This window comes from Agelaius phoeniceus, chromosome 11 (genome assembly GCF_051311805.1).
Source record: "Agelaius phoeniceus isolate bAgePho1 chromosome 11, bAgePho1.hap1, whole genome shotgun sequence".
NCBI lineage: Eukaryota > Metazoa > Chordata > Aves > Passeriformes > Icteridae > Agelaius > Agelaius phoeniceus.
Genome location: NC_135275.1, coordinates 12,208,371 through 12,220,220, shown reverse-complemented (window position 1 = coordinate 12,220,220; position 11,850 = coordinate 12,208,371). Strand labels below are relative to the sequence as shown.

The 11,850-nt window shown below is 48.1% G+C and overlaps 1 protein-coding gene across 1 annotated transcript in view; it reads left to right on the top strand.

Annotated features, from left to right (window-relative positions):
* The window catches only part of PODXL2 (podocalyxin like 2), a 32,900-nt gene extending 21,911 nt beyond the window's left edge, over positions 1–10,989 (top strand). The window contains exons 4-8 of the mRNA XM_054640272.2: positions 454–528; positions 3,408–3,564; positions 4,455–4,516; positions 6,139–6,318; positions 6,658–10,989. Of these exons, the coding sequence (XP_054496247.2) occupies positions 454–528; positions 3,408–3,564; positions 4,455–4,516; positions 6,139–6,318; positions 6,658–6,867 (684 nt within the window). The 3' untranslated portion in view covers positions 6,868–10,989. The remainder of the gene's footprint in view (positions 1–453; positions 529–3,407; positions 3,565–4,454; positions 4,517–6,138; positions 6,319–6,657) is intronic.
* The last annotated feature ends 861 nt before the right edge of the window (positions 10,990–11,850 follow it).

The window sequence follows — 11,850 nt, the reverse complement described above, 5'->3', positions numbered from 1 at the left end:
ACGCTTTTAATTTTGCTTTTTGCCCCATGGTACTCAGGAGCCTGAACGAGTGACTTAGTCCCTCTGTGCATCCTATCCTGCTTGCAAAGTGCTGCCCTCTCTCACCAGTTTGTTTAAGGACCACAGAGGCTCCTGGTTAGGTTTTGTGTTAAGTGCTGACAAGGCTGCAGGCTAGACAGTTTTCCACTGAGAACCTGTGTCCTCCTTGAGTCTAGATAGAAGTGGAAGGTCAAGCTGTGGCAAGCTGGCAGAGCAGCTTTGTCCCTGTTCTGTGTTAGCACTGAAATGGTGATTGCTCCTTAGAACAGAGAGTTAAAGGACAGTCACATCCTTTGAGAAGTGCCTCTGGGAGTATGGCACAGTGCCCTGCTCCTGTCCCTTGTGTACCCTGTGCTTTCAGCAGCAGAGTTACATTCACACCTGAACCCAGCTGTCTTTGTCTTGTCTCTCCAGGTGATCTGTAAAGACTGGAGCAACCTTGCAGGAAAGAACTATATCATCCTGAATATGTCGGATAACATTGACTGTGTAAGTCAGTCCAGAGAGATTTCATGGCACGGGGGCAATGGTGCTTGGGAAAGTGAAGGCAGGCACAGCTCCTCCTGTCTGCTTTCACCACAAAACATTTTAAAAGCATGAAATCTCAACATATAGAGGCTGTGAAGAGAAGGGGAGGACAGAAATATTTTTGTTCTCCAAAAGGGAAAAAGAGTGGGTGGAGGGAGATGATTTTGCTCCAAGTCTCGCACATGTCAGTTCCATATTGGATTTTTTACTAACTTCTGGCTGCTAGTCTGTGATAGTCAGTACCTGGATTGTCATGAGACATGAGAACTTTTAACATTGCACCTCTTACAGGATTGAATGCAGTTCTCCTTCCTTCTCTTCCTTTTTCTTCCATTCCTTCCAGCATATAGTAACAATCCTCTGATGGCTCAGAGGAATAGGGACTCCCATTTGGACTGTGCATGGATAAGTATCAAGCAGTTATCACTAAATCTTCCTTAAGGGTCTCTTCTTCCAACCCTATTATCTTGTGTGTTATCTGTGTCTGTTAACCAGCCATGCTCTGCTAATCCAATGCCTGTCCATCCATCCTCATAAAGCTACAGTTAATTCATGACCCCAGAATCCGTTGTGGATCCCTGATAAAAGGGCTTGCTCACTTCTGCTGGGCCTTTTATCAGGCACTTAAAAAGCAGTTGTGAAAGGCCTGGGGTCAAGGTGCCTTTCATAATTCTAAGAAATTAATATAAGCCTGACAACCTGAGACTAAAATGTTTCATTGAGGAATTGTGTTCTGGCCTCATGCATCTGCACTCCTGCTTTGTGGGGCTCCTGCTGTGGGCATAGCCAGCTGGTTGTGTCACTGCAGGGTTGCTCTCTGGCACTGACCTCTTGCAACTTCTGGTGAATTCTTGTTTGGTTTGTTTTGCTTTTTTTTAAAGGTGATCTTTCTGAGGACAGGGAAAATGGGGAAATTCCTATACACAGTAAGACATGCCAACTGCTCTAAGAATAGATGAAAAGTCAGTCTTTCTCCTCCTAATTCAGGCAAACCAGTGTGGAGAGCTTTAAGTATCTCTGCTACAGTTCACAACTGTAAAGCAGAAAAGGAGTCCTTGAAAACCAGAGTCCTTCTACCCTGTTTCCTTCATGTCTCATCACTCTCTCTCCCACCTCTGTGGACTTCAAATGCTAATTAATTTTGTAATATGTAGTAAGTTCCTTTCTGTGGTCATTTGTGTTGTTTAAACCACTGTAAGGGGAAGAACTGAAAAGCAGATGTGCAGATGTCTCTTGATCAAATTATGTCTTTGCTGTTGAATCCTCAGTTCTGCCTTGCTGGAGGAAGCTGGTGCCCTGGGATAGGCAGGACTGAACTGTTTTTCTACTTGATTTCATGTTTCAAAACATATTTCCCACTGAATGATTTGTGCCGTGCTACCCCTTATTCAAAGGGACATTTGTCGACATACATATTTAACATGAGCATCTCATCATTCCCTGCCTCCCATTACCACTTTGCATGAGTGAAGCTGGAATCAAGCTCTTCATCTTTCCACTGATGTTGATGCAGTTTGTTTCCTACCGTTGGTAATTTGCTCAGTTTGTGCACCTCACCTACTGTCTGCCTGTCCCTTTTGTTTTTTGGTGTCTGTATCAGAACTCTGTGGTGTTTGGGTTTCTGGGGTTTTGAGGGAGAGCCTGTGTTCTACAGCAAGTGCTGTAGTTTAAATTAGTGTGAGTGGGTATTCCTCACATATTTCAATGTTTTGGTGCCATGATCTGGTGTGTATTGAGTCCCACTGAAAAGCTGAGGGACAAGGAGTGTGCTTAGCTCCTTCCAGAAGGTTGTGCTTTGAGCTTCAATTCACTTCATGGCACCAGGCTTTTACCTGCTGCAGGGATCATGTCTGTATTTCTGGGGTAAGCTGGAATCCTGTTTGTCTTCCCACTGGGCTCCAGGCACTCAACATACCTGGAAAGTTTGCCCAAGTGAGGACTGCAGGATCTGACCCAGCAGTGGTACCTGGCAATGCACTGGGAGGTGACCTCCACCTTGGCACAGGTGCATTCAGGTTCCTTCACTGCTCCCTCCTCTCCACCATGGAGAATTGATCAATGCTCTGCAACCTCTGCTTTCCCCATCACCAGAAACATCTCACTTCTGTCCTCCTGCTCCTGGCTCAGCTGCTCCCCTTTCCTCTGCATCCCCCAAAAGAGAGCCTCAGACTGGCAGTGGGACCATGAGCTGGAGCTGCAGCTGAGCATTGTGGTGCTGCATTACAGTGCTGCTTCCTCATGCATCTCCTCCTGCCTCCCCATACCAAAACTCGTCATTTCATGAGAGGAGGCACTGCCAGGCTCTTGTGATTCAGGCTCCAGTCATCGATGTCTTCTCCAATTAGGCCATTTTTGGCACAGGCCTGTGCCTGCCCTGAGCGCTTCAAATTGCCATGGCAACAAGAACTCTCCATTTTATTAATCATCTGTGTGGCCTTCAGGTTGGCATGGTAACTGGAGATGAGAATAGAAACACAGGAGTGAGAAAGCAGCAAAGGCGCCTGCTGAGGGATGGCTGGAGCACGCCAGGCTGAGCGGCACCCCCGACCCAGCGCTGGCTGTGGGCAGGAGCCTGGCTGCTTCCTTCTCACACCATCATGTTGCTTCAGGATCCCTGTGTGCCAGGAGAGCTTGGTGTGGGGCACAGGAGCTGAGGAGGAAGGTTGGTGCATCAGGAGGTATTTGTGGCTCCAGCCTGGGGCACCGTGCAGCAGAGCGTTGCACCAGGTTTATCACTGCTGGCTTTTGGGCACATGTGAGCTCTCAGCTGTGCCAGCCCTACAGTGCTACAGCTGCCTTGTCCCTACCATGCACTCACCAAGGTTCCTTTCCTGTGCCAGGAGGAATTTCGAATGGAGAGGGGTCCCCAGCTGTTGGCACTGGTGGAGGATGCCTTCTCCAGGCAGGCAGAGGGGCTGCAGGACCGCTGGCTCATCTCTCTGAGCAAACCCAATGAGAATGACAAGCACTTGCTAATGACGCTGGCAGGGGAACAGGGTAAGTAAGTGCTGGCAGAAAGAGCCTTTCTGTGATGGGGAGATTTATATGGAGATTTATATGTATTTATATGGAGGTACACAGCCATGTTGTAAGGAGCTTTTGCTTTCCAATCCATTGCAATCCCACCAGTTCTCAGTGTTCACTGGACTTGAGGGATGGAGAGGGACTGAGGACATCTTTCTTCACATCTGCTTTCTGGGTTGTCCCTCACTGCTTGCACAAAGCACTGCACTTTGCACTTCTGCACATTGCCTTCAGCTTTGCTGCCTCCCTGGTTTGCATTTCCCTGAGCATTTGTCAGGTTTCTCCTTATGTACTCCCCATCATGGAAGGATATGACAGCCTGCTCTTGGTTCACTTCCCAACCTATCAATTCTGAAGTCCTGTCTGAACTAGGATGGTCCTCACAGTGCTCTCCTTCATCCCCAAGGAAACAAAAGCTGACAGTGACATGGGCTGGACTGGAACATTTTACCATGTCTTTATTCCCATTTTGGTTCAGGGGTCCTTTTCCTGCCTGCTTAGTGGCAGAGGTTTCTAATGTTGACATTATGGCCTCTATGACCTTTGTGAACCTGTCTCCACGACTTTTTGAGTGCTGCTGCTTGCTCCCAGAGCAGCCACAGATCCTGAGAGCTTCTGTGGTGGTGGGGAGGGCACCTAGGTTGCTCTGCTATCAGTTCATCCCTGGATTTTTTTTACTCCTTTAGAGTATTTGGAGGTACCCTTGTCTGTGATCCTGTGTTCTTTCAGCCTCCTGACATAAAACACCAATGAAAAAAATGTGTTTCCCTGCCTCCATCCTGCTGGGGATTTTATACTGATGAATACATCTGACTGAGTAACCTGAGCTGAGAGCAGCACTGATCTCTTCCTGTACTTTACAGGTGTTATCCCTACAAAAGATGTTCTCATGGCACTGGGGGATGTTAAGAGGAGCTTAGCTGAGGTAAGAGCCTGTCTGCCTGCATCCATTTGTCAAGACCAGTTATACAATTAAAATAAGCAACTTGAAAACTGGGAGCATATCTCATTCTAACCAAGTGCTGAACCCAGAGCAGGCAAACAGATGAGTCAGATGCTTGGCAAACTCCCTGCTCCCCTCACTGATAGTAGCCAGGCCATCAAATGTCTGCTCCTTTTAAGACAGTAACTATGGGCTATTCTCTCCCTGCTTTTCTGGCTTGGTTGTGAGACTGCTTTTCACACATTCATTTTGTTGGGATTCTCAGTGTCACCCCTTCCATACTATTGTCCAAAGCAGTGTGGGTGCTGCAGACCCCCACATTTGGCCCTGCTCACCCTCCAGCTGTTTTACAAACATTGGCTTCTCTTGACATGCTCACACACCTTCTACGATTCCAGGGTCTGCATTTCACTCCTGAAACAACTGCCTCCACAAAGGCAGGCAGAGGACCTGAGTCAATGGATACCAGACTCCTCTGCCATCTTCCTCTATTCCCTTCTAACCCTGGGCAGCTTGGAAGAGGATAGAGATGAGGACAAATCAGTCCCATGATCTCTGGCTTTGCCCCTTTGTCCTACAGGATATGTAGGCACTGAGGACCTAATTCTGCTTGAGTTTTTGTGCCAAGCACTGGATTAATTTTGCTGATTTTAGCAGCAGGATCGAGCCACTGCCTTGCTGGCTGTCTGCTCTCAGGTTTTTCCCTGACCTAACAAACTGGTGCAGTTAGACAAAGCAAATTAACTGCTCAGTGGTGTATTGATTGGCTTACACCAGAGAAAGTGCAAAAAGCCAACCCCGTAGAAATTGTGGGACTGAAGTATCAGCAGCTAGAACTGTCCAGAAAGAAGGATTTGTGTGGATGCAAGGTTTAACTTTGCAATTGTGGCTCTGGGTTAATGTGAGTTCTACCAGAGCCTCCTTGCCCCATGCCTCTGGCTTTCTGGCTCTGTCAGTAAACTCTGCTCACAGTGCTGCCCTTGCACAAGCATGAGATTGCAAGGAGGAGGGAGGATATTCTCTTACACCGGTCACACTTACTACTGAATTGATACATAACCTGTTTCAAATCTGCCAAGTCACTGGGACCAACCTGGGCTGTTTGCTGACAGCCACGGGGGGCCAGTTTCTAGGGCAGCTATTCTTAGCTTTTACACTCAGCAGGCAGCTGTCCACTTTCAAGACCTTGTAAAGACCACTATGCCCTCTTAGGACCTGAGCTTTACTGGAAAGCTATTTATTAGGGTTACATTCTCTGTCAAGCAGTTACCAAAGCCTCAGCACCCATCAGTGCTCTGTAGTTTGTCTTGGGGACTCTAATCTTGGATAGTTTCTCCTATGAAAGCCTCCTACACAAAGGTGTGATATACTTGTGCAAGTGAGCAAAATAAAATTGTGCCTACTGTCATTTGCTGATGTGTCACCTTTCATGGAAAATGTAGTTATGAGCTTTCTAGTAATGTAAGATGGTGTATAACCTGAGTCTCCAACCCTGGTTTTAGTTCCTCTGCCCACATTCGTGGTCCTGTACTTGGACCCTGGAAACTCTGAACAGGATTCTATCTGCCTGCAGGACTTTTAGTGTACTGCTTCCTTCCTTCCAGATTGGTATCCAGAACTACTCGACCACCACGAGCTGCCAGTCGCACCCTAACCAGACGCGCAGTGATTATGGGAAGCTCTTTGTGGTGTTGGTGATCATTGGCTCCATCTGTGCCATCATCATTGTCCTGGGGCTCATCTACAACTGCTGGCAGAGACGCCTGCCCAAGATGAAGAACATGGTGAGCACAGGACGGGTGGAGAAGGTGGCCAGACTCTTAGCCCTGGGGATGGAGGAGATTGGGAAGTTAGGAGGGCAATTGTTTTCCCCTGTCCAATTATGGGGCACAGCTGGATACACTGCTGGAGCAGCAAAGGAGTTCATTCAGGTGTAACAGAGATGCAAATGTGCTTAGGACAGCTCATTTCCACTCTGAGGGTTGGGCTGGGAATAAATCTACCTCTTCCCACTGACTCCACAAAGGTCTCAGTGACCCTCATAGCCTGGTCTGATTGTGCTTCTCAGCAGCATTAAGAGCTGTCCCCCTTTGTCTCCCTTTGTGTCCTCTCGTCCCTGGCAGTCGCACGGCGAGGAGCTGCGCTTTGTTGAGAACGGCTGCCATGACAACCCCACCCTGGACGTGGCCAGTGACAGCCAGTCGGAAATGCAGGAGAAGAAGCCGAGCGTGAACGGGGGGAACACCATCAATGGCCCCGACAGCTGGGATGTCCTGATCAATAAGCAGGCGAGCGAGGATGTGGATGTGTTTGAGGAAGACACGCATCTTTAGAAAAAGAAAGGAGGGATCCACCCTCTTAAACACACTTGTTTTTCTCCTATCTTGACTGACGGACCATGGGATCAGGTGGCTTCTCAGGAACTTCATAAAACCTTTGAACAAGTCTTTGGGCAAGTTTTCTCTATGGAAGTCCTGAGCCTGCATCTGAGGCTTGGAGCCAGGAGGATCACAGAACAGAGGGAAGTGGGAGGGGTGGGTTTATAGATCTCTGTGTGTGTGTTCCTATCAGTAGCACCAATGCTTTCATTACCTTTAAATGCACTTACTGTAGCTCTGTGGTAGTGGCTGAGACTGTCTGGATTGGAGAAACAAGCTGGTGGGGCTGCCTGCCACCAAGAGTCCAGATTTGGGGAGTAAATTCACTCTCCAGATACTGACCTTGAGACCATATTCAGTCCATGCAGGTGCAGTAAAACCTGTGCATTTTGGATGGAGGGGAGCCAAGATTCTGTCGATGTTCTGGGCAGAGTTTGCATTCCCCATGTGAAAACAGGTTTTTTAGTGCTCTAGCGTTCAGCTACTAATTGTATGAGAGCTGATGTTTACATTTGGGGAAAACACCCCTCCCACCACTCCCTGCTGTCATGTCTTTTCACCCCTGGTACCACAAACAGCCCCACTCCTTTTTTCAGCTCCACAACTCCAAGCTGAGCTTGCAAAGTTTGAGCACTTTACCCTTGCTTGACTGATTGCAGAGAATTCAGTGCCATGGTGCAGCATTTTAGATGGAAACATGCTTTAGGTTGGAGCGTTGCTCAAAAATGGTGTTTACATGCCTCTTTCACAATAGCCTGGGAAATCAGCAGGAAAATATCCCTTGTCTTGTGTAAGTTTCAAACTAGCTGGCCTTTTCCACTCCAGTTCTAGTTTTCAGGTTAGTTTGGTTTCAGTTGGTCATTTTGCAGTAAGTATAAGGACTATGTGAAAGTTTAAAAATAGGGAAACAAGTAATGATCTCATCCTTTTGTTTCAATTTCAGCATCCTGCTCTGAGGGAAGGGTGGAAGTGTTTAATATCCCACAGGTATATATCGGGGTAACATCTTTAAAATCACTGCATTTAAACAATGTAAGAGCCAGTTCTGATGAGATGAGAATCAGATGTAGGAGCTCCCCAATGAATGTTTCTCAGGCATGCCTCAGGCAACTTTGAGGCTCCAGCTCCCTGAAGATGTGTGCTAAAGGCACGTGGATATGTGTAATTGTTCTCTGAGCCCTGCCTAAACTACTGTCAAGCCTGAAATCCCAGAACATTTGTTTCTTCTGTCATTGAGGGATTGAGGGACTTGCTTCGGTCAGAGGCAGTACTTCTCTCCCTAGTGGTGGTGATCTGCATGCTTGCTTCCTGCGAGATGCAGCTTCACACTTGCTCTTGAAGGGAACCTTTGTACACAGAGGCCCCAGATGTGCAGCCTGTAAATCTATCACTGTATGTATAGAGACCTCTAGCATGTTCCTCCCTGGTGGGTGTGCCTGAAGTCAAGGTGCCAGAGTCTGTTGTTGCAGTTTGTGTAGCGCTTTGCATGCAAACTGAATCACAGATCACCTTGATGTAGGACCACTCTGGTAGCAGTTTATTAAGGATTCAAGAAAGGTGATAACCTTTGGTTTCCTATCCAGATTCCAATTTTCAGTGGTTTTAGCCTGCCTCCATATCTTTCCTGGTGTTATGTAGGACACAGTGATCATCAGCTCCTTTTGTACCTTGGTAGGGTTGCAGAGATGCTCAGAGTTCCTTCTCCTGCCCCAGCAGCTGGAAGTGAGGGACAGTCCGTGGATGCAGACAGCCATACACACCCCTCTCTGGGTGGCTCCTGCTGAATTTGATGGGTCTGTGCAGTAAAACTGCACAAGTCCATTGGCTTTGTTGAAGGCACTTTGGGGCTCAAAGGATTAAATGCAAATTGTTGTTATGGTGAGTAAATTAAAGCATGGAGTTAAAATTTGAGGTTTTATAGCACTTAGCATAATGGGGCCTGGCATGCCTGTGGCCTTTAGGCATCTGCACCATGTAAATCTTTCCAAGTCAAATAATCCTCATCAAGTATGTTTTGAATGCCCAATGGCTGTTAAAAAGATAATGCCACCAATCAGATGTGAATCATTTCACCCACAAATGGCTTCCTTGGTGCATATCCCTGCTAAGAGCTACTTTGCTGCCCTGTTTTCTCTCCTCTATCCTAATTCAGAGAAACAACAAGGCACTGATAAAGCAATGCTTCTGGCCAGGCTCAGCACCTCCCAATCTCGTGTAAAGTCTTCAAACATTAAAGAAACCAAGGGGCTATGTGGGTTCAATAATCAGCTAGCAAGTTCTCCTAATTTGCTCTTCTGGCCTTTTGTGGCCTGGAGGATTTTCCAGAGATGCTCTTCTCTGTCTGGAGTATCCAGGTAATCTGAGAGACACTTTAAGGGTGGCTGTTGAGGCTGAGGACACTTTTCTGCTGTCTCTTACAGGGTGCACCTGGCTGTATGATCCCAGTTTAGCTTCAGAAATCTACTGGTTGATAGAATTTCACTTTAGTCTGGTGGTACTTTTTATCCTTTTACAGTTTGTTTTTTCTCTGTATCATTTTTTGCACTAGGCTGATCTTGTCAAGTCGATTGCACTGTTGTCCCTCTCCTGCCAGCCCTGCAGAGATGGGTCATCTCCAGGGACCTGCAGGCTGGGAAGCACTGTAGAGAGGCTGTTGGTAGCCCACTTTACTCTGTCCAGTGCTTGCATTTCCAGCTCTGCACAGGGAGGATGTAAAGAGGAAGAAAACCTTTGTCTTAGCATTTGTAACAGGAAGCTTTTCTATCACCCTAATGTAGTTAAACTTCTTTTTAATAAAAACTGTGAATGCTGGACTTCTCAGAGCAGTGTGCCAGGTGACAGAGCAGATGAAGGAGACAAAGCAATTCCTGGAAAACTTACACGGACATCACCATAATTCCATCTGCCAAATGTTTGGTTGCACTGACACCTGGTGGCGGTTGGGATTGGAAACGAAAAATTAAAAAAAATGAAAAAAAAGAGAGAACTTTTCTCTTAGCTTTGGGTATTTGTTTCCTGTGACTTGCCTAGGATAACCTGCTTTATTCACGAGGGGCTGCAGGACTCAACTGTGAGCAGAGGGGCTTGTACCAGGCATGTCAAGGATGGTTTGTGTGAGGACATCCTTGTCTGCAAAGTAGTGAGATGGGACATTCCCTGGAGTCACCAGTATAAAGGCCCTGGGTAGCAACACAGGGTTTCATCTCCATCTTCCTGCTTTGTGTGCCACTTGCTCCCTCTGCTCCTTGGGACCACAGCTAGAATGCAGACTCTGCCCTGGAATGGAGGTGGTTCTTCAGAGAGAGCATCAGGTGCTGTTGTGAGGAGTGCAGTGCCTCGGGGAGCACTGGCGATAGCATCGTCTGGATGCATGGCCAAGAGCAGAGTAGCTCTCCATCTCTGGGGGATCATGGCCAGGCGGGATCTGGGATGGCCAAGCTGCAGATTACTCCAAGGTGTCACCCAGAGATCTGGAATTGTGCCTGTAACATGGAGTCTAACATGTCCTGGGACTCTGCATCCTCCACACCGCCTTGGAGTATGTAGGGTGGAAAGAAACAATGAGGAGTGACCCAGTAATTGTGCTGTGAAGGATGTAATGCAGCTTGAGGATACAGTTCAAGAGACACTTTAAGGATCCCTCTGGCCGAGGATATGGTGTGAAATGAAGGAACATTATCCTAAGGACTATTGCAGCATGACCTTAGAGCATTGCAGCGGGGTCCCACTGCAGCCACTGCCATCAGCAACTTGTCTGTTCCTATCTGCCTTTGCAGCCATGCAGGAGCACATCTGTCCTTCTCAGCAGGTTTGGGACAGCTCCAACAGTCAGACACAACAAGCACCTTCATCTGTGCTGGCTCATGAGAGCCTCATGTGCTCATCTAAGCTGACAGCCAGGCTTTGAGCCGTTCTCAACACCTTCATTCCTGCTGGACACAAACTGCAAGCCCTGGCCGCTGCTCAGGATTGCTGCGGAGAACACTTAGAAACACTTGTGTCTGGCCCTGGAAATAGCAGGGTTGTGGTTTTGTTTTCTTTGCAATAAAACACACCTTCTGGGTGTCTGAACACTGACCTGAGTGCAGTGCTTTGCTTGGTTAGCTCTGCCTGAATTCATGTCTGCTGCATCTTGTAATGCAGTACTGGCCAGGGTTTCTCTGCTAGGATGGCAGCCTGGCTCCCTTCCCCACAGTACACTCCTTAATTCTCCCATCAGAGATTTCTGTGGAAGCCCTGAGCCATGCCAGGTGCCCAGGCTGTGGAAACAGGCTTTCCCCCCTGGAGAACTCTGCCCCTCCAGTACCCACAGGACCAGCCCAGGACACCTTTCCTGCTAGAGTGGCTTAGCACAAGCCCCTGTTCCACAGCAGAGTCCTGCCTGTGTGCCCTGTGCCACGTGTGTCCCACCCAGCTCTCCACCATCCCACACCTGCTCCAGACCTGGACCCCTACAGAATCACAGAATTATCAGGGTTGGAAAGGACCTCTGGAGATCATCCAGCCCAGCCCCTGCCAAGGCAGGGTCACCCAGAGCAGGTGACACAGGAACACATCCAGGTCGGATTTGAATGTCTCCTGAGACTCCACACCCTCCCTGGGCAGCTGTTCCAGGGCTCTGCCACCCTCAACCTAAAGAAATTCTTTCTCATGTTGAGGTGGAATTTCTTATGTTTTGCTTTGTGGCCTTTGCTCCTTGTCCTGTTGCTGGGCACCACCAAAACGAGTCTGGCACCATCCTCTTGGCAGCTGTATTTGAATGGATTAATGAGACCCATCCTGTCCCAAGTGCTGCACGGAGCCCAGAGAGAGCCCTGCCATATGTTCCAAACCCCATCCTAAACATGTTCTGGGCCAGCTCCCTCCTCAGGTGTGTTCCAGACCCATCTTCCCAGTTTGTTCAGGGCCGGTTCCCTTTTCCCGAGTCCCGGCTCCAGC